We start from the raw sequence: 19,282 nt of genomic DNA on the forward strand, positions 1-19,282 counted from the left end.
TTTATGTTTGTCATGTAACATTAGGGATGCAGGTGCCTTGTAATATAATGCACAGCATTTGTACCAGTTTCATTAGCTTAATGAATTCAGATTACGATGGAGACCACTGTTACCTTCACCTTCCATATCATCTTTAGCTGCTCTCTCAGCCCTTGGTATTTCTCAAGCTTCTCATGTTCCTTCTTCTTGATGTTATGTCACTTTGTATTGCAACATCTATCACTATGGCCTTTCTCCTCTGCTTGTCCACCATTACTATGTCTGGTTGGTTAACTATCACCAGTTTGTCCCGCAGGCTCTTAGCTCAGTCATTCTCTACCAACCTTGGAGGCATATCCCATTTTGACCTTGGGACTTCCTGGCCATATTCTGCACAGATGTTCCTGGATGTTATGCCAGCCATTTGGTTATGGCGTTCCATGTATGCCCTGTCTGCTAGCATCTTCTACCCTGCTGCTATATGCTGGATTGTCTCAGTGGCATCTCTACACAGCCTACACCTGGGGTCTTGCCTTGTGTGGTAGACCCCAGCCTCTATCGGCCCTGTGCTTAGAGCTTGTCCCTGTGCTGCTATGATTAGTGCCTCTGTGTTGTCTTTCAGACCAGCTTTGTCCAGCCAATGGTAGGATATGTTGACATCAGCCACTTCTTCTATCTGCCGGTGGTACATGCCGTGCAGGGGCCCGTCCTTCCATGATGGTTCCTATTCTTGCTCCTCTTCTTTCTCTGGTTTTTGCTGCCTGAGGTATTCATTTAGCACATGATCCTTTGTGGCCATCTTCCTGAGGTATTCATGGATCTTTGTTATTTCATCCAGGACAGTGGTTCTGACGCTCACTAGTCCTTAGCATCCTTCTTTCCACTTAGCGTACAGTCTCAGGGTGCTGGATTTGGGATGAAGTCCTCCGTGCATGGTAAGGAGCTTTCTTGTCATGATGTCAGTGGCTTCTAGATCCTCCTTTGGCCAGCTTATTATCCTAGGAGGGTATCTGATGACAGACAGGGCGCAGGTGTTGATTGCCTGGATCTTGTTCTTCCCATTTAGCTGACTCCTTAGGACTTGCCTTACTCTCTGCAGGTGCTTGGCAGTTGCAGCTTTCCTAGCAGCCTTTTCATGGTTCCCATTTGACTGTGGGATTCAAAGGTGCTTGCAACTGTCCTCAATGTCTGCAAAGTTGCCTTCTGGTAGTGCAATCCCCTCAATTCTGACTACCTTTCCTCTCATTCTTACCATCTGACTACACTTCTCCAGTCCAAATGATAGTTTGATGTAATTACTGTAGATCCTAGTGGTGTGAATCAGTGGTGTGAATCAAAGTCTCATTCACTCCTGGCATACAGCTTGATGTCATCCATATACAGTAGGTGGCTGATGTTTGCTCCATTCTGTAGTCAGTATCCATAGCCAATCTTGTTAATAGTCTAGATGAGAGGGTTCTGGCCAATGCAGAACAGCAGTGGGGACAGAGCATCTCCATAGTAAATCCTGCACTTGATGGTGACTTGCGCAACTGGCTTGAAGTTGGCCTCTAGTGTTGTTCTCCACATCCCCACTGAATTCCTGATGAAGGCTCTTAGGCTCCTGTTGATCTTGTATAGTTTTAGACATTCCAGCATCCATGTATAAGGCATTGAGTCATAGGCTTTCTTCTAATCAATCCAGGCAATGCACAGGTTGTTCAGTCTGGTCTTACAGTCTCCAGTGACTGGTCAGTCTACCAGTAGCTGGTGCTTTGCTACTCTGGTGTTTCTGCCTATTCCTTTCTGGGCCCTGTACTGAGCCATGTGCCTGTTTATCTTAGCCACTTTGAAAGGAGGTTCCATGTTGTGATGACGCATGTTATTGGCTGGTAGTTGGTTAGCTCAGTCTCTTCTGGGGATCCTTGAGGATTTCTCATATTGTTTCCCTGCCACTGAGCCACTGAGAGTACACCTTGGATGGTTCAGTGGAGAACATCTGGCTTATTCTCCTGGCTTCTCTCTCTCTCTCTCTCTCTCTCTCTCTCTCTCTCTCTCTCTCTCTCTCTCTCTCTCTCGCTCTCTCTCTCTCTCTCTCTCTCTCTCTCTCTCTCTCTCTCTCTCTCTCTCTCTCTCTCTCTCTCGCTCTCTCTCTCTCTTTCTCTGGTACAGCTCTTCAAGTGGTTAGCCAAAGCTGTGAGTCTTTGCTTGGCACTTTCTAAGGCCTCAGGTATGGACAGTTTGTTGTACTTCTTAGGCACCCCTTTCTGTTCTGATAGTTGGCTAACTTCTCTTTGTGCTGCCTTGATCTTGGTTTCAAGTCTCCTTTTCCGTGGGGGTACTGCTCCTTGTGGCTGTTGTGGTTATAACCAAGCATCTCAAGGATCACTGTTGCCATGGTATAGAACAGCTGTTTTTTTTTTTTTTTTTTTTTCAGATACTCACAGTAGGAGTTGTCCATAATGCTGCATTCACATCTTCTAGTTGACTTTCAGAGGGTACTTCACGTAATTTTGGTAATCAGCCACAGAGGGTCCAGGTTTCCAGCTTAGCCACGATCTTCTCTTTCAGGTCAGCTTCAATGGCATTCAGAGTACCAGTTGGAGCTTGGTACCCAATCTTGGAGTGTGGGGATGATGACATCTCCCCTGTGACCCATGATCCTGACTCCCCTTAGCTGTAGCATTTCTGTTGTACCTCATCTATTTCTGGCTGCTATAGCAGTTGCTTCTTGTGGATTTTGGAACACCAAACTACTAGTTGTTACAATGTTAGTCTAGATGTTGGGTTACAGGAAGAGGTCCTTCATCCTTCACCCCTTTCCATAGTAACATTTCTATAGTTCCCTATTCTCATCTCTTTTCCACTTATATTGTAGCAGTGTTTCAGTTATCCACTTCTCATCAGTATGTCCTGGTTCCTAAACACCAGGCATGGACCTTGTTAATTCGGGTGATGCCAGAGCTAGCATGGCTTCAATTATATATATCTCACTCTTGTCGGGAGCATAATTTGAACCTCTGACCTATTGTTAAAAAAAAAACCATTTATGTAGATAGTGTAGATAGATAATGGCAAGTATATGGCTTTTTATTAGGTAACACACAAAAACTGGAATGATCAATAATGAATGTGTAATTACTGCTTTGTGCTGCCCAGTGTTTGGATCACAGTTAACCAGAAATGGCTCACAAAGAAAGTTGCAATATGAATAATTTATGGATAATTATGAACTAACCATTAGGTTACCTAATGATTCACTTATCTCTCAGCTGGTTCCTTCACAAGTTTTCATTATCTTTTGTATACTCCTGGATGGGAAATAAGTGAACTTTAAAAAAAAAAAGAAGTGTGTATTGTACGTGTGAAAAGTTAATTAATCCTGAATTACCAGCCAAGCAAAGTTGACTCACCTTACTTTAAGACCTCTAAATGTTCCTCTACCAATGTCAGCTTTTTATTATATTGGTTTTAACATTATAATAAAAAGCTGACATGGTGTGTTAATCAGTGATAGTAAACCTAAGAAACTGTAATATGTTTATTTCATTCAGAACTATAGCCTACTGGTAATATTGTTGCTGCTGAATATATACTTGTTAATTGTATTGTCTCCACACCCCATCAAAACACATGTAGATTTCATGATAATGTCATCTTATATTTTATAACAATTAATGTAAATATTATTATCAATAATAATAATAATAATAATAATAATAATAATAATAATAATAATAATAATAATAATAATAGAGTATATATAAAGTGATTTAACATTACTCTTTAGCAAATTAAATCTGTTAAAATAAAAATTGAAACTCTATTGTTTGTTTTTACTGAACAGAATTTACAGAGAGTATCTTACAGAGTTCTTCCTTACCGGAGAAACCAGCCTCACCAGAGTGTCCATTAGCAACAGGACTTCGTGGCCATGCCACATGAGCTTGATCAGCAAAAGGACATAACAATCTTCTGTGATTATACATGTTTAAATATCTTTAAACTTTAAGGTAGAATCATGTTTTGGTCTTCATTTTTGGGCTTCATTTTCTTGTCAGCTTAAAAAGCAAACTGCCAACGTCAAATAAGCCCAATTTTTAAGGACCACAGAACGATCAAATTTCATATTTTACAACAGCTCAAACCAGAGAATTGAAACTATCAAGATTACTAATATCACAGTACATGCAAAGATCCACAAACCTCAAATTAAACCTCATGCGTTTCTTTCACCCTTGAAATAAGCATTTCTTCACAAAAGTGACATAAAAACACTGTGCTGCCAATATAGATATTTTTACTCCACAGCGAAACGAAGGAATATCTAAATCCCGTGCGTCTCTTGGGGGACCTGTGTGTGCGCTCCAAGGGCGCACACTGCAAAAAATATTTACCCGCAGGTCATTAGTAATGAGTGTGAGATTTTTAATTTTCTTTTTTCAGCTGTGACATCCTCCTGATTGCTGAGATATTGCTACTTGTTTCCTTGCAGCAGCCTTATTAAGTAATGTTCGCTTTTGTCCTTATGTCATTTCCTCTACTACTGTGCGCTATTCAGACTTGTTGCAGTGACATTTGAGCTCGAAATATTTCTTTAAAGAGCCAGATTTTTCCTCTAAACATCAAACAACTGAAGGTATCTCGCCGCATCGTAGAGGGGGAATCCTTGTTTTGGAAATAATTTAAAATTGTAATTAGGCTCAACAGTTTTTTGGGGTTTTTTTTTTTTTCCAAGACAGGCATATTTTTTGCAGTGCGGCTAATGCTGAAGTCATTCTCCGTCTCATACAGCAGCAACCAAGGACAAGAGAGCATCAGCAGTGAGAGGGAAAAGAAGAGAGAGAAAGGTGCCTCCTCTCGCCATTGCGATAATTGTCTCGCTGTTGAATCGATGTCGGTGCAAATGCTGCTCTAAGGGGAGGCGATAGGAGTGGAGGAGAAGCGGGGGATTTAACTTCACACACGGACAAAACCTATGCTTGGATTTCGGCTCTTTTTCCCTAAGCCAATGCAAAAGGAAATATGCAGCGAAGCTTCACCATCCTCTACACCAGTTTACTGGGGATGTGCTTGGGTTCAAGCTCAAGTTTTCCAAGTAACATCAATATAGGTGAGAATGGCGCACACACATCAGACCTTTTGTTTCAGAAAAAAACCCCTCTGATTCAACTTTAGTCAATGTCTCTTTTTTCCTCTTATTTCCCTTCGTGTCCAGTATGTACTACATTAACTCTTGATTCTTTACTGCTCAACAGGAGGATTGTTCCCAACCGAATCACACGAATATGAGGTTTTTCGGTTCGCCCTCTCTCACCACCAGGACATCCCCAAACTGGTGCCGCAGGTGGATATGGTCAAAATGGGGAATAGCTTCTCCATGACATATGCCTGTAAGTATCTCAGTGGAAACTGATTATATTCGCTGGCATAGTCTAGCTATTGAACCTACAGTTTTAAATCTGTTTATCGACTTCGTAAAGAGCGCTTGCAACTCCATTTGTAAGAAAAGGGGAAAAAACACAATGTGTAGGCTGTAATTGCATTTATTACAGGCCTGCTGCAAAGCGTGTGTTTGTAGGTTATCTTATTAACTGTTGCGTGGGACCGCGAAGGACTTGTTTTCCCCTACATGATTGCAGCGTGTCTTGCGCTCTGGGGAAGCCGCGGGGATTTGAAAGCAATCTCTGCGATAGCGATGGCAGTCCTTCAGTCATATAACAACAGGTTTTTATGGATGATTTTTAAAACGGCTGCCAATGATCCCAGTGCGCCTTTCCTTCTTTATACCGAGGCAGAAAACAGAGTCAGAGCGCAGATCATGGCTCTCCAAACAAAGAGGGGAAAAAACAAGATAAAAAAAAAAAAAAGGAAAACTCTAAATGCATTTCTAATTAGCCACGAATCACAATCGGATTATCCTTTCCTGGCAGAATACACACTATTAAATCCTCCCACCCAAAAACCTTCACAAGCACGGGCGCACAAAATAAACGTTTTAACTTTTGGGACTTCAGCCTCCTCTTTCTGTTTTTATTAATATGGATCTGGAGCAGGCAGACGTGTCCTCGGTTAATTCAAGTGAGAAATAGCGTGCCAGTTTTTTAAAAAGAAAATAACAGCATGTTGACAATGGGATGCAGGATTTATGGACATCAAGGAAGTTTAAAAGTCCTGATGCTGAAACCCTAGTCAGAGCAGTGTGAATGGCATTCTCCTGTGGGTGATAATGTGTGTCATTATGCCAGCCAAACAATAGCTCCACATCTGAGCTGTGCAAAAGAAATGTCAGTCTAAATTGTTTCATCTTTGTTAGCCCTGCACTTATCCCTCCTTTGTTTTCTGACAAGATTTTGTCGCCCTTGAGGCTCTTCAGCCTGTGTTTTTCTCATTTCATCCTCGACTCCTCTGAATTTGCCTGTGGCTCGCTCACACTCTGTACAGTGAAGACGCACACTTCCAGGAGATACCCTTTGACAACCATGTCTGTCTGTCTGTCTGTCTGTCTGTCTGGCAGGTGTGCGGCACTGCCTCAGTCGCAGACATTTACTACTACTCCTACTTTTAGTTGTTGCATTTACACTCTGAATCTCCCTGCAATTCAAAAACTGGTCTTTATGACTTCTCCGCTAGCATGCACGCAGTAATGATATAAACAAAGGGGAAGAAAAATTAATGTAGATTTATAAAGACACAAAATGCAAGTGTAATGGCATTCTGACTCAGAGTTTTAATGTAATGTGATTGTAGCCGTTCTTATGAGATTCAGTTATGAGCTTAAAATTAGATTGGAAATAAAGCATTACGTGCAGCGGCACTCATGTAGATTTATAGACATTCAGTGCTGGCTGCTGCTGAAGGTTGAACACGACTACTGAAAGGAAATTTACCCTCATCCATCAGAGTGTAACAAAATATATGATTAACCCTAATGCTTTGACCTGCTCACAAGACCCCTCATTTTATGAATCATATCCTATATAGAGATGTCCATCTACACTGTGGCCTGTGGAAAATGCTGTGAAACCTCTAAAGTCCACAGCCGATACCTCAACCACCACCCACCCCCATCCTTCAGCCATTTAGGCCAGTGAGCCAGGGAGCGCTGTGTAATGAAATGTAAACACACCCAAGATGCCCTCATTAAAGAGACTGTCCTCTGCTCAGAAGGGAGCGTGATGTAAAATGTGAGGGGCAGGCTGCCGGTGAATGTTTGCAGGGATTTCTCCAGTGGATCAAACATGGATCCTATAGCAGCAGGGAGGCTGGTGGTGGTGGTGTAGTACATTAATGTCTTTGTCACAGCATGCACCCAGTGGTGAGACATCAGCACAAAGAAGAACTCAAATGAAACTCAACTCAAATATTAGAGATGGCTCTTAGATTTTCTTTCTTTTTTGCTGTTTTATTAAAATTGCTTACAGAAGCCATTAAATTCTACATATCTTCTTGAAAATATATACCCACTGACAGCCTACCAACAGCACAAATATCCAGAGCTTAAGGCTTTCGGTAATTTTCTACTAATAATTTGCATTGCTAATATCCAAGTTTTACCAGAGCCTGATTAGATCTAGTCTCTTTTAACGCCACATGATATACACAGATTTTCCTTTTCTTTCTATCCAGTCATCATTCTCCATCTTCCATGTGCAAATTTGACATGCCGCCCCCCCCCCCCCCCCCCCCCCCCCCCCCCCCCCCCCCCCCATGTCATGCACATCATTGCAGTCCATGAGTATGATGATGGGCTGCGGTAGAAGCGTGTCAGAAAGATTCACAGTGGAAGGAGATGACAAAAATGAAAATGACACCTCTTCCTGCTGTGTGTCACTTCGCTCTCAAAAGTATTTGGATGTGGAGGCTATAGAGACATGTTTGGGAGGAAAAAGGAAAGGCTCCAGGGCTTGTTTATAATGAGTCAGATGAGAAAAGCAGCCTGTTCCTGGATTTCCATTTTGTATGCCAACGTGGAGGAATGTGTGCTTGCATGAATCTGCATCTGGGTGCCCTTTGTATTTAGGATGTCTTGAGTGACTGACAGTTCACCTCTGTAAGTGTGTGAGTGTGGGAATGTGCCCGGGGGTTCTTGGGGTCCATGAGTGTGAAAAGCAGAAGGGTGAATGGGCCCTTGTGCACAGTGATGAATGGAGCTCCGGATGAGGGTGATGCTCATCAGCTGGCTCTTATGACCAGTCACTTCCTCCAGAAGCAAGTCTACACAGCATACACAAACACATGCTCACACACACACACACACACACACACTTGCTGGCACCTGCCTAAAGAGAAAGAGAATAAGGGAGGCTGGGTGGGGGGTGGGGGGTGAAGTAGGGCAAAGGTGAAAGAGAAAATGAGAAGAGATAAAGAAACCCATAAAACGCTGAATGTTACGGGCAAAGTGGTTCATTTTATTTCCCGCATGTGGAGTCATTGGGGTAGTAATAATGATGGCATCTCTGTCTGCATAATGTGAGGCTAATTTGCATTTCTCTCCTTTTCAATCATGCGTTGACAGGCAAAACCGAGTCAAAAAACAACAGAATTAGCAATATTGGCTTTTTACTGCAATGTTTTCGCATTTCCAGTGAAATTGGTTGTTGGACTGTTTCCTTGTTCATGTTTCCATTGGTTAAAATAGCTGCCAGGGACGCTGTGTGTGCATAGAGAATATCGGTCACCCCTCAGTTAGATTCCACATTATCATAATCTGCTACTGGTTTATTATACAGATGTCACTGATTCACTAGCTTCATGTCAAAGCCCCTTCAGGCTCCCGCCTATATGATCTACTTTTCACTTTGATCTCCGATGTGTGGTAAGACTTACACTAATCTTTGACTATTTCTGGTATGAAAACAAAAAAGCAAACAAAGAATAAAGAGAAAAATATTGCACTTATCAACAAATCAGTGGAATTTCCAATAATGTGTGTTTTGCTCTAGCAGCACCTAACTCGCATTTGATTTCATGTCATGTTCAGCCATCCTGATAATAATTTCTTTAAGACTAATTAGTGTTCATGGAAAACACGATATGTGTTGTCAGTGTGATGGAGATAGCAGTATTTCCCCAGGTCTCTGAGGGTCAGTTAAAGCGTCCTGGAAGAGAGCGTGAGGCAGCAATGATCAATGAACTGAGCGCTGCACAGAAGCCCACCTAGCTGATCAATAAAGCATAGACAGGGGGCGGGGGGAGCTATTCTCTCCCCCGTGCATGCTTACAGGAGACATATGAATTACTGTTGGGCAGGTCTATGTGAAAGAGAGAATGCATAGGTAGAGGTCGAGACCAGGGGTGGCTGCGTGTTGCTTGTAAATCAAGTCCTGCACTGCTGGAAACAGATAATATCAGAGAGGATGTCAATTACATGAAGAAGCATAGCAGTTACTATACTTAGATGGATCACAGAGTAATGGGATGAGATGTCATAGGAGTAATGTATATGATAAGGACATACCATGCACAGATGCTTTATAGTTTGGCTATGTTCAGTTTTATATAATGGTAGCAACTGCTCCTCAGAAAGAAACATCAAGATACTGTGGAAAGCTGGAGGGTGTTGCAGCAGGATTGTGTGGATAACTTCTTTTCATATACCCTGACAAGTGAAAGATCGTGAAATAGCTTCTTGAATTTATCACTAGTGGGAGCTTTAATGGGAGGGAGACTGAGAAGTCTGGCAAAGGAAGAAATATGGGGTGTCTGTGAGCTGTAAAAAAAAAAACATGCTAACTAAAGATTTTGAAAAGGAAAACTGTGAACCTGGTACCTAGTTTGGTACCAGGATTTGGTTTTTAAGTGTAATTTATGATCCTCAATCCTAACATCAGAAAGAACTTGTATATACAAACTGTAAGCTTGCAATGCAATGTCATCCTATATTGTTTAGAGTGATGTTACAATAACCAAACTGGTGGGCAAAATCCTTGAGTTTGAGATAGCTGTCGTCATCATGTCGTGTTTTCTCATGTGCATCTGCTGCAACATTTACATGGCAGTGTAGTATCATGGTTTGACTATTACAACCAAGTGTGTGTGAGCATGTGAGACTGCTTTGTGAAATTCTCTGTTCACACACTTGCGCACACACACAATAGCTAACAAGAGACAGAGCTTTAGCAGATGCATTTAATGTATTATTCAATGCAGCACATCCAAAGCTATCACTCCATGGAGTTATAAGCATAAATATGTAATAATAACCCGACAGAAAAAAGAGAATTGAACTGACTCTGTTAAGCAGTATAATGCTGAGAATTGTTCAGCTTTCTATAGGATCTGCATGGAGAAACTTAAAAAAAAAAAGATTACGTTTCTTTCGTTATACTCCTTTTGCTTCACTCTTTTCCACTTCTGGGGGCAAACAACACCCCAGAACGACGCTGGTGGTGGTGGTGATGTAGCGGGTTAAGCTGCAATTTCAGGCCCGGCGGCTGGTGTCAGTGAGGCTCTGGCATGTCGTATTTGTTTTGTTTTTTCTACTGTAGCAACTGTGTCAGTCATCGAGGTCCATCTGTGGTGAGTGACTTCCACAGTGCATGCATGTTCAAAGGGATTACCGATTATTCAATTTGTTATTGAAGAAGGCAGGCAAAACGCAGATCACTGCTCCCTTCTGACTGTTTGGGACATCACAGTTACAGTATTTGTCAAGGAGAAAACAAAGGGGGGAAAAAAGAGAAAAAAAAAAAACTTGTGGCAGTTCTCATGGGCAAGAGTCTGGCAGGTGCTGGTTTGATGAATGAGAAAGCTTAGTTTTTTTTTTTTTTCTTGCTCTAGAGCACCAGGGATGGGGGAAGGCCCATAGCAATCAATGCAGATCAGCCAAAACTTCTCCCAGAGCAGCAGAGTGATAGGATGCGGGGTTCTGTGTTTTGTATGTGCAATTGCGTTGCTTTGTACAAGAAAGACAGAAGGAATGTGCACATGAGGCAGGGAGGCAAGAGGAGAGAAATGGCTAAGAAGCAGAAAATAAGCAACTGGTCATTTAATACCTTCACCCTCATATGAGTTTTTCTATCCACATGAAAGTAAACTGACCATCCGGTGTGGCAATCCAAATTTTGTTGTGAAGACAAGAAAACCGTCTTCATCACACATCTCATTTAGCCCATAAACGCACACACATTACTGGTGCCTGTGTCCACTCTGTTTCAATTTGTCCTCCTCATTGTCTTTCTAAGCCAACTCCAAATCCTCCTCTGTATTCATACAAGCTCACCAAGTATTTAAAACAAATCTGTCGTCTCTGGAGGTAATGGGAGCCGGGACGTGGAGGTCTGAGCTGAGACGTCTGGGGCTGGCAATTAGAAAACAATGCGTTCACGGATGAAGACCAGGATTTGTGTTGCGGTGTGGAGGGACGAGCGCCGGATGATGGCAGCTGTCATGTTTTTGCAGCAAAGACAGAAGCGGAGTCCCTCTTTTGTCACACAGTACATTATAGGAGCCTCCGTGTACTGTAATGAGGAACAAAGCCTACAAGCATATTAAACAGTGTCACATACTGCAACTGCTGTTGTCATTGGCACAGTTGCACAGATGCTCACAGTACTAAATTACCCAAAAATGACACAAACGCTGCAACAGTTGTTAAAAGGTGCAGAAGCAAAAAAGACAAGAAATTAAACTGAGAAATTTGGTATCCAGATCTTAATATCAAACTTGATACAAAAAATAAATGCCTAAATAAGCAGATGACTATACTACTGTAATTGCTTCTGAAAATTACAACTGGATTAAATACATATTTGCAGCAATATTGATGCCATCAGTGCTGTCTTTGCCTACTCCAGTTGACGCAGAGCTTTACACAGAACCACTGCAGACAAGTGGGCACATAGCCCCTCCCCTCACTAGCAGCTGAACACATGAAATGTATTTGAAATTCACAACACTATGAACTATTAGCAATTATCTGATACAATATAATTCCACTGTTAGCTGTCTGTTATCATGTAGTGGCTAAAAAATTAAGGGAACTCTTTTTAATTGGAGTATAGCATCAAGCCAGTGAAGCTTCAGTTAAGTAGCAGAGGAGGGTGTTGATCAGTTTCAGCTGCTTTGGTGTTAATGAAATTAACAGCTGCTGCACTAGAGGGACAAGAATGAGACGACCCCCAAAACAGGAATGGTTTTACAGGTGGAGGCCACTCACATTTTTTTCTTTCCTCATCTTTTCTGACAGTTTTTTCACTAGTTTTGCATTAGGGTCAATGTCACTACTGGTAGCACGAGGTGATAATTGAACCTACAGAGGTGCACGACAATGCCCGACCTCATGTGGTGAGAATATACAGGCAGTTTCTGGAGGATGAAAGAATTGATACCATTGATTGGCCCCCACGCTCGCCTGACCTAAATCCAACTGAACACCTCTGGGACATTATTTTTCGCTCCATTCAGTGCCACCAAGTTGCACCTCGGACTGTCCAGGACACCATTCATTGTCTCATTAGGAGCATGCCCTGATGTTGTCAGGCATGCATACAAGCATGTGGGGGCCATACAAAATACTGATTACCATTCTGCAATGCAATTTCAACAAAATGGACTAGCCTACTGCATCATTTTCTCACTTTGATTTTTGGGGTGTCTTTGAATTCAGCCCTCTATAGGTTGATAATTTTCATTTCCATCAAATGATGTGGCGTTCTTTCATTCCTAACACATTACCCAGTCCATATCAGTGTAGATAACCAGCATAATTGTTTCCCATTGATGTCGGATGTCTTTTCAAAAACAAAAAAAAAAATCATGAATAGATAGATAGATAGATAGATAGATAGATAGATAGATAGATAGATAGATAGATAGATAGATAGATAGATAGATAGATAGATAGATAGATAGATAGATAGATAGATAGATAGATAGATAGACCTCATATACTGAAACACTGAAACAGTGATCCTAGAAACACTTGGGTATAATATTAAGAATGCATGTAGAGAAAGCCCTACATTGAGAAGAAGGCTGGAAGCCAAAATCAGGGAAGCCCAGAAGGATGTCTGTTGGCAGTTGGCTAACAGAGATGCAGAAGGGCATCATGAGAGACAGATCCTGAATGGATAAGAAGTACAGCAAGATGATACTAATATTAATATTAATATAACTGAGGCTCTAGAAACTGCCAAACAAAGGCTCACAGCTCTGGCCACTAGGCTTAAGACGTACACCAGAGAAGTAGAAGCCAAGAGAATACATGGCCTGTTCTCCAAAGACCCTTTCAGGGTGTACTCTTAGCTGAATGAATCACCAGTACATGGGCAAACCCACCTGGAGCTGAGACTGAACAATACTGAAAAAACATCTGGGAGAATGAGGTGTCACAACACCAATGCCAAGTGTCTGGTGGACCTAAGAGCAGACCACAGCAACCTCCAACAACAAGAAACAGCATCACAAAGGCAGACATCCAACGACAACAAGTCTCCAGAATGAAGAGCTGGACAGCACCAGGACTTGACATGATCCACACCTGCTGGCTGAAGGAGCTAAAGGCACACCATGAAAGCCTCACAGCACAAATAAGTGAGCTGCTAACAGGTACACATCCAGACTGGCACATCCACACAGGACAGAACAGTCCCCACAAGTGTACAACACCATTGAACGTCTGGCCAATTACCTGCTCCTGCTCCTCTTAGGCATCGTAGCAACCAAACTCAGTAGGCACGTGAGTCAATACATAAGTGCAGCTAAGAAAGGCATCAAAAATAATGGAGGGTCAAAGCACCAGCTGCTGGTTGACAGGGCAGGACACCAGGACCAACCTGAGCATCGCCTAGACCGACTGCAAGAAAGCCTATGACTCACATGGATATGGGAATGCTTGGCACTATACAAGGCAAATAGTACACTAATAATGTTCATCTGAACTCAGTTGGTGTGTGGAAGACAACACTATTGGTTAACTCCAAGAAAATCACACAAGTACTGAATATACCAAGGTGATGCACTGTCCCCACTACTGTTCTGCATAGATTTCAACCCCCTAAGCCAGCTAATCATTAAGAGTTGATATGGATATAGATTCAGGAATGGAGCTTCCATGAATACATCAGTAAGATGTCCCCCTAGATGAGCTACTCCAAGAATTCCTCAGACATCTGAATACAGATGGATAAGGAGCAGGCAGAGGTATTATCATGGAAGACCAAGCCCCTCCATGGGATTTATCACCAGCAGATAGGGGAAGTGGCTGAAATCAAGAAATCCTGCCAGTGGCTAGAAAAGGCCAGCCTAAAAGACAGCACAGGGACTCTGATCATGGCAGCACAAGAACAGGCCTTAAGCACCAGATCAATAGAGGCAGGAGTCACACCATAGCTGACAGGACCCAAGTTGGCTTCTCAGAGACTATCCAGCACATAGTAGCGGGACATAAGATGCAAGCTGGGACAGTATACACTGAGAGGCACAACCAAGTGGGTGGGATAGTGTACAGAAACATCTGTGCCCCATATGGATTTGAAGTCCCCAATTCCTGATGGGAGACACCGCCGACGGGACTTCAAGTTCTAGACAGAGAAGCATCTGTTGGCCAACCAACTAGACAAGAAGCAGAAGACCACAGTTATGATAGATGCAGCGATCTCAGCAGGCAGCTGGGATTGTCACATCTATCTATTTTGCTCTCCTTCTTCAGAAAGAAGGAACATAAAAAATAGAGAAGTACCAGGGGCTGAAGGAACAACTGGGGGTAATGTGGATATTTTAGTCCAAAGTGGTCCCAGTGGTAACAGGAGCATTAGGACTTATAACCCCCCCCAGCTTGAAGAGTGGCTCCAGCAGATTCCAGGCACAAAATCAGATGTCTCTGTCCAGAAGAGTGCAGACCTGGGAACAGCTAAGTTACTGCACAGATCCCTCAAACTCCCAGGCCTCTGGTAGAGGATGCAAGCTTGAGGAACACAGACATACCATCCTCCCAAGGGGAGTGAGAGGGAGATTGATATGTTTATATAAATATATACCTTACCGTTATGTAACTGTATTTTTTTTTTTTATTTATTTTGCATTATGTCAGACAGCTTAAAAATAGTGTTGTTACTAATATTTTCCCCTATGGTATCAAATATCAAGTATATTCAAGTATTTTCATGAGTATCAGTATCAAATTTAAAATCCCAGTGTTGTGACGACCCTAACACACACAGACACACGCAGACAAACACACTCGAATGCACAACGTTATATTTTCTCAGATTGAACAGTAATTTTACTTTATTATTGATATGCACTGCAGTATCTCCACATGCTCACACATATGAGCTGTCAAGCCTAAACAAACAAAAACTGCCATTTTACACAAGATTCAAAAATGGCTACATGAGACACGGCCACCACAATTTGTGAAAAAAGTTTCTGTGACATTTTTAATTGAATAATGAACACAGATATTCTGTGTACGTCTACAGTGCCTCTCTTTGAGATGATGGAAAGAGTTTGAGGTGTTTGAAATTCTCTTTGACGCCTCTTTCAAACTTGCTTTTGGCTGTTCTCAGTCACCCCCCTCATAAGCAAAAGATCTCCTTATATGACACATATTTAACTACAGCAGTATCCTTTTTACACATTTGAATTAATTCTGTACACTTTTGCATTTGTATTCTTGTTTTCATAATAGAACTCATCTGTCAAACGTGCGCGCTGCCTAAATTCTGCATGTATACAGTTTCTCAAATGACTGAGACTAATCCACTCTATGGAATGATCAATATCAAGATTTAAATACATCAGTATTGTAAGCCATGAATTTCCCACAGGTGCCTTGCCCTGTACTGCTATTGATTGGCTCTTGTATCTGCAAGTTGGAGTCAATGGCTCAATTAGTTAACTGAGAAAAAACTGGCTATATCATTATTCATTTATCAAGCACAAAGAGTCAAATCTTTGCTGGGTCTGTTTTCTTTTTTTTCAAATAAAAAAAAAAAATCTACTTTTGTGGCTCTGGATACTTGTAAGAAAATTAATGTTGATTTTTTTTTTTTTTTTGCAGTGCCCATTAATTCTTTTCAGGTTTACACTGACCACATTCGTTTTGATTGGAATTTGTTCAAGAAGGTTTTTTTTTTTTTATTTACAGAGATTCTTAATGAATTAGGTTGAAGGCTGTGGGTTTGGCTCTTCTTGCCCCTCACATCCACCTCCATCACTTCTCCTGTCAGAGAAATGAAAGTGTGTGAGCGGGACCGTCCCTCTGCACCTGTCGACACTGATACGCAGATGGGGAGATAATTGCGGAGGGATAATTGTTAAGGAGATAATTGGAGTTTCCATACCCCCTGACAGGAGTTGGTCTGAGCTGAGTTTCTGACCCATTGCCCAGGTAAGCATTTATTCAGCAGGCGGCAGGGCTCTGCAGCAAACCAGATTGGAGACGTGGTGAGAAACAGTGAGAAGGAGAAACACTGGCTTAGCGTGAAAGGGTTAGAGAGTGAGACACCAGAAGAGAGAGAGATGTTCAGAGCTGAGGGGGAGTGCTCTCACACCCTCGATTACCCATTTAATGAGGCGATGCGGTGCCATTGTTTTATTACTTAGAGGAAATAGGAGAGATCTAGATTTCACTGTGTGGTTCCTCTGTTTCCCACTGCTAGGCTGGCATCTGTTCTCTTTGTTCGCAGCATTCGGCCCATCATTTCCTCTCACAAGCACTCATGCTTCTGTTTCTTTGCCTTCTGTCTGCTGTCACCTACATTTTCAAGACTCACTTCATTTTTGCTCATCCTTATTAACCTTCAATGGCCCTGTTTTCAACTAATATAATCTCTCATGAGTCATCTCTGACTTTCAATATAAGAAGTGTTTGGCTGGTCAGGTGCTGGTCCACAGCAGGTGAAGCTTAAGAATTCAGTATCTTCCTCTCTGCCTTTAGTCTATGTTTTCTTTATTTTGTCCCCTTTCTCTTGGCCTTAGTTTACTACTTTTTTATCCTCTGTCTCCCTTTTTCTCCTTCTCTGTCTTTTTTCACAAAACACAACAGAAACAAACATGATAAAAACACAGTTTTATTGTTTTGCTGAGGCAGTAAATCTCTTTTGAGCTTGGGGAGCTAAAGCTGTTTAACCCAGGGGACAACAACCTCTCTGGAGCACAAAGCTCACAAAACTCCCTCTTGAAACGTCTAGAACCTGTTTTGAATCGCTTGGTATTGATTTGCTGGCACATCCATGGATGAAATAATTACAACACATATTCACAGGCATGAATCATTTTCTCTAGAACAGATTTTCAAGATTTGTAAGGTGAGCCAAAAAAAAAAAAAAAAACTGCTTTGACAGTGACACCCTCCTACACAGTCATGTCTGGAGACTTTCATGCAGATCTAGGTTGGTGCTGTGTTTTGGTCCCCTGGGTCCCTGTTCTCTGCACAGAAGGAGATTGATTGCACCGTGTGAGTCATGCTGTGTTGGAGGGCTCGCAGAGTAGGCCACCTCCACCCCATCACCTGAGGGGTTCTTTACAAGCACGATCTGTGTGTGAGACGCTGTCTTGTCAAAACCAGCGAGACATTGTTATTATTTTTTTATTTAGTTTTATTTGTTTGTTTATATATTTTTGATATAGAGGTGTTTAGGAAGGTTTGTTTGTTTGTTTTTTACCCTTAGAGGAGAATGAGGTCTGAATGCTGGCATACATACATGTACTGTATCTGATGGAATCGGTTATTGACTTCATTTGCTCGGCCTTTCATTAACATAGCTGATTAGCTCTCCTGAAGATGGATGGGACCGGAGGGACCACAACATGTTCTCTGTTTTTATTACATGCATTATCTGGCAGTTATTAGCCATGGGTGGCTGAGTGGAGGATAACGGTGCCCCTTGCAGTGTCCGGTGTCAGATGTGTTTATCTCCCCTCAAAGTGCTCTGTGGTTGATTGAATGACCCTTCACCCTTGTGAAGGTGGTGTATTTTGCTGCCTGATGTGACAGCTACCTCCCTGCTGGTGTCTTTCTTCTCATGTTTCAACCTTAAACCAAGTGCGGAAAACACACAGTACCAAACCTTATGATTATCGGTGCGAACCAGCGAAGTAAAGGAACTGCAAATTTCTGAAAACAAAAACATGAAATGTTTCTTATAAAAGCATCTATTGTTATTTTGTGAGGAAATTAAGGCTTTTATTACAGAACCAGCAGCAGAAAAATGACAAGAAACGGCATGTAACAAGGGTCTCTGGTGCTTTAAATACTTGGCTCATACCTGCAATACAATCAGTAAATTCACCTGTAAAAATTGTTTGACAGATTGCTGCTTATCAGTTTGTGCCCCTATATTTGGCAGAAAAGCCTTAAAATATATTACATGACAGCTCAAAAATCAAAAGGTATCATCACTTCCAGTGATTAACAATGTAAGAAAGTCAATATCATAGAGCAAGAACCATTTAGGTAGTGAATGTGCATGTCTCAATGATAACTTTACCAGACCCTAACATCTGATGTCATCATCTCGTAATAAAGGACAGAATTGTAATATTTGGTATTTTTTATTAAATACAAGGTCCATGTGACAGTGATGACTGTGCAGGTACTTGACAGGATTACAGGTTGAAACTACTGTAGACACTGAAACTATAGTGAAATTTGTCAGTTATGCAATGTTGTTTCTGTGACATAAATGGGACTACTGACAGATCTTTTCACTGTCTAAAGTATTTTTGCTGAGAACCACTTTGTGTCACTTGGAAAAATAGGCCAAAGAAGCAGTCCTAATTATGACAACATCTGATTATCATGCTCAGGATTTTATGTATATCATCTTAAATTAAAAATGAATTCAAATATAAACTCATCACAGACACACAGTGATATTTCATTTTTTAGAGATATAAACAGTATACACTGCTCAAAAAATTAAAGGAAAACACATCAGATCTCGTGGGGAAAAAATCCTGCTGGATATCTATGTAGTGGGTAATATGTTAGGAACAAAAGGATACCACATCATTTGATGGAAATTAAACTGAAGACACCCTGAAAAATCGAAGTAGTAAAATTGATGGGTTCAGGATCTTCTACGGCCCTGTCCAGCTCTCCTAGAGTAACTGCCTATCTCCTGGAATCTCCTCCATGCTCTTGAGACTGTGCTGGGAGACACAACAAACCTTCTTGCAATGGCACGTATTGATGTGCCATCCTGGAGGAGTTGGACTACTACTCTCTGTAGGGTCCAGGTATCACCTCATGCTACCAGTAGTGACACTGACCCTAGCCAAATACAGAACTAGTGAAAAAACAGTCAGAAAAGATGAGGAGGGAAAAAATGTGACTTCACCTGTAAAACCATTCCTGTTTGGGGGGGGGGGGGGG

At 41.8% G+C, this 19,282-nt stretch overlaps 1 protein-coding gene across 1 annotated transcript in view; it reads left to right on the forward strand.

Moving 5' to 3' along the window:
• Window positions 1-4,933: 4,933 nt before the first annotated feature.
• The window catches only part of gria1a (glutamate receptor, ionotropic, AMPA 1a), a 74,174-nt gene continuing 59,825 nt past the window's right edge, over window positions 4,934-19,282 (forward strand). Inside the window, exons 1-2 of the mRNA XM_030738785.1 lie at window positions 4,934-5,071; window positions 5,217-5,351. Of these exons, the coding sequence (XP_030594645.1) occupies window positions 4,984-5,071; window positions 5,217-5,351 (223 nt within the window). The 5' untranslated portion in view covers window positions 4,934-4,983. The remainder of the gene's footprint in view (window positions 5,072-5,216; window positions 5,352-19,282) is intronic.

The sequence above is a fragment of the Archocentrus centrarchus genome, chromosome 10 (genome assembly GCF_007364275.1).
Source record: "Archocentrus centrarchus isolate MPI-CPG fArcCen1 chromosome 10, fArcCen1, whole genome shotgun sequence".
Classification (NCBI taxonomy): Eukaryota; Metazoa; Chordata; class Actinopteri; order Cichliformes; family Cichlidae; genus Archocentrus; species Archocentrus centrarchus.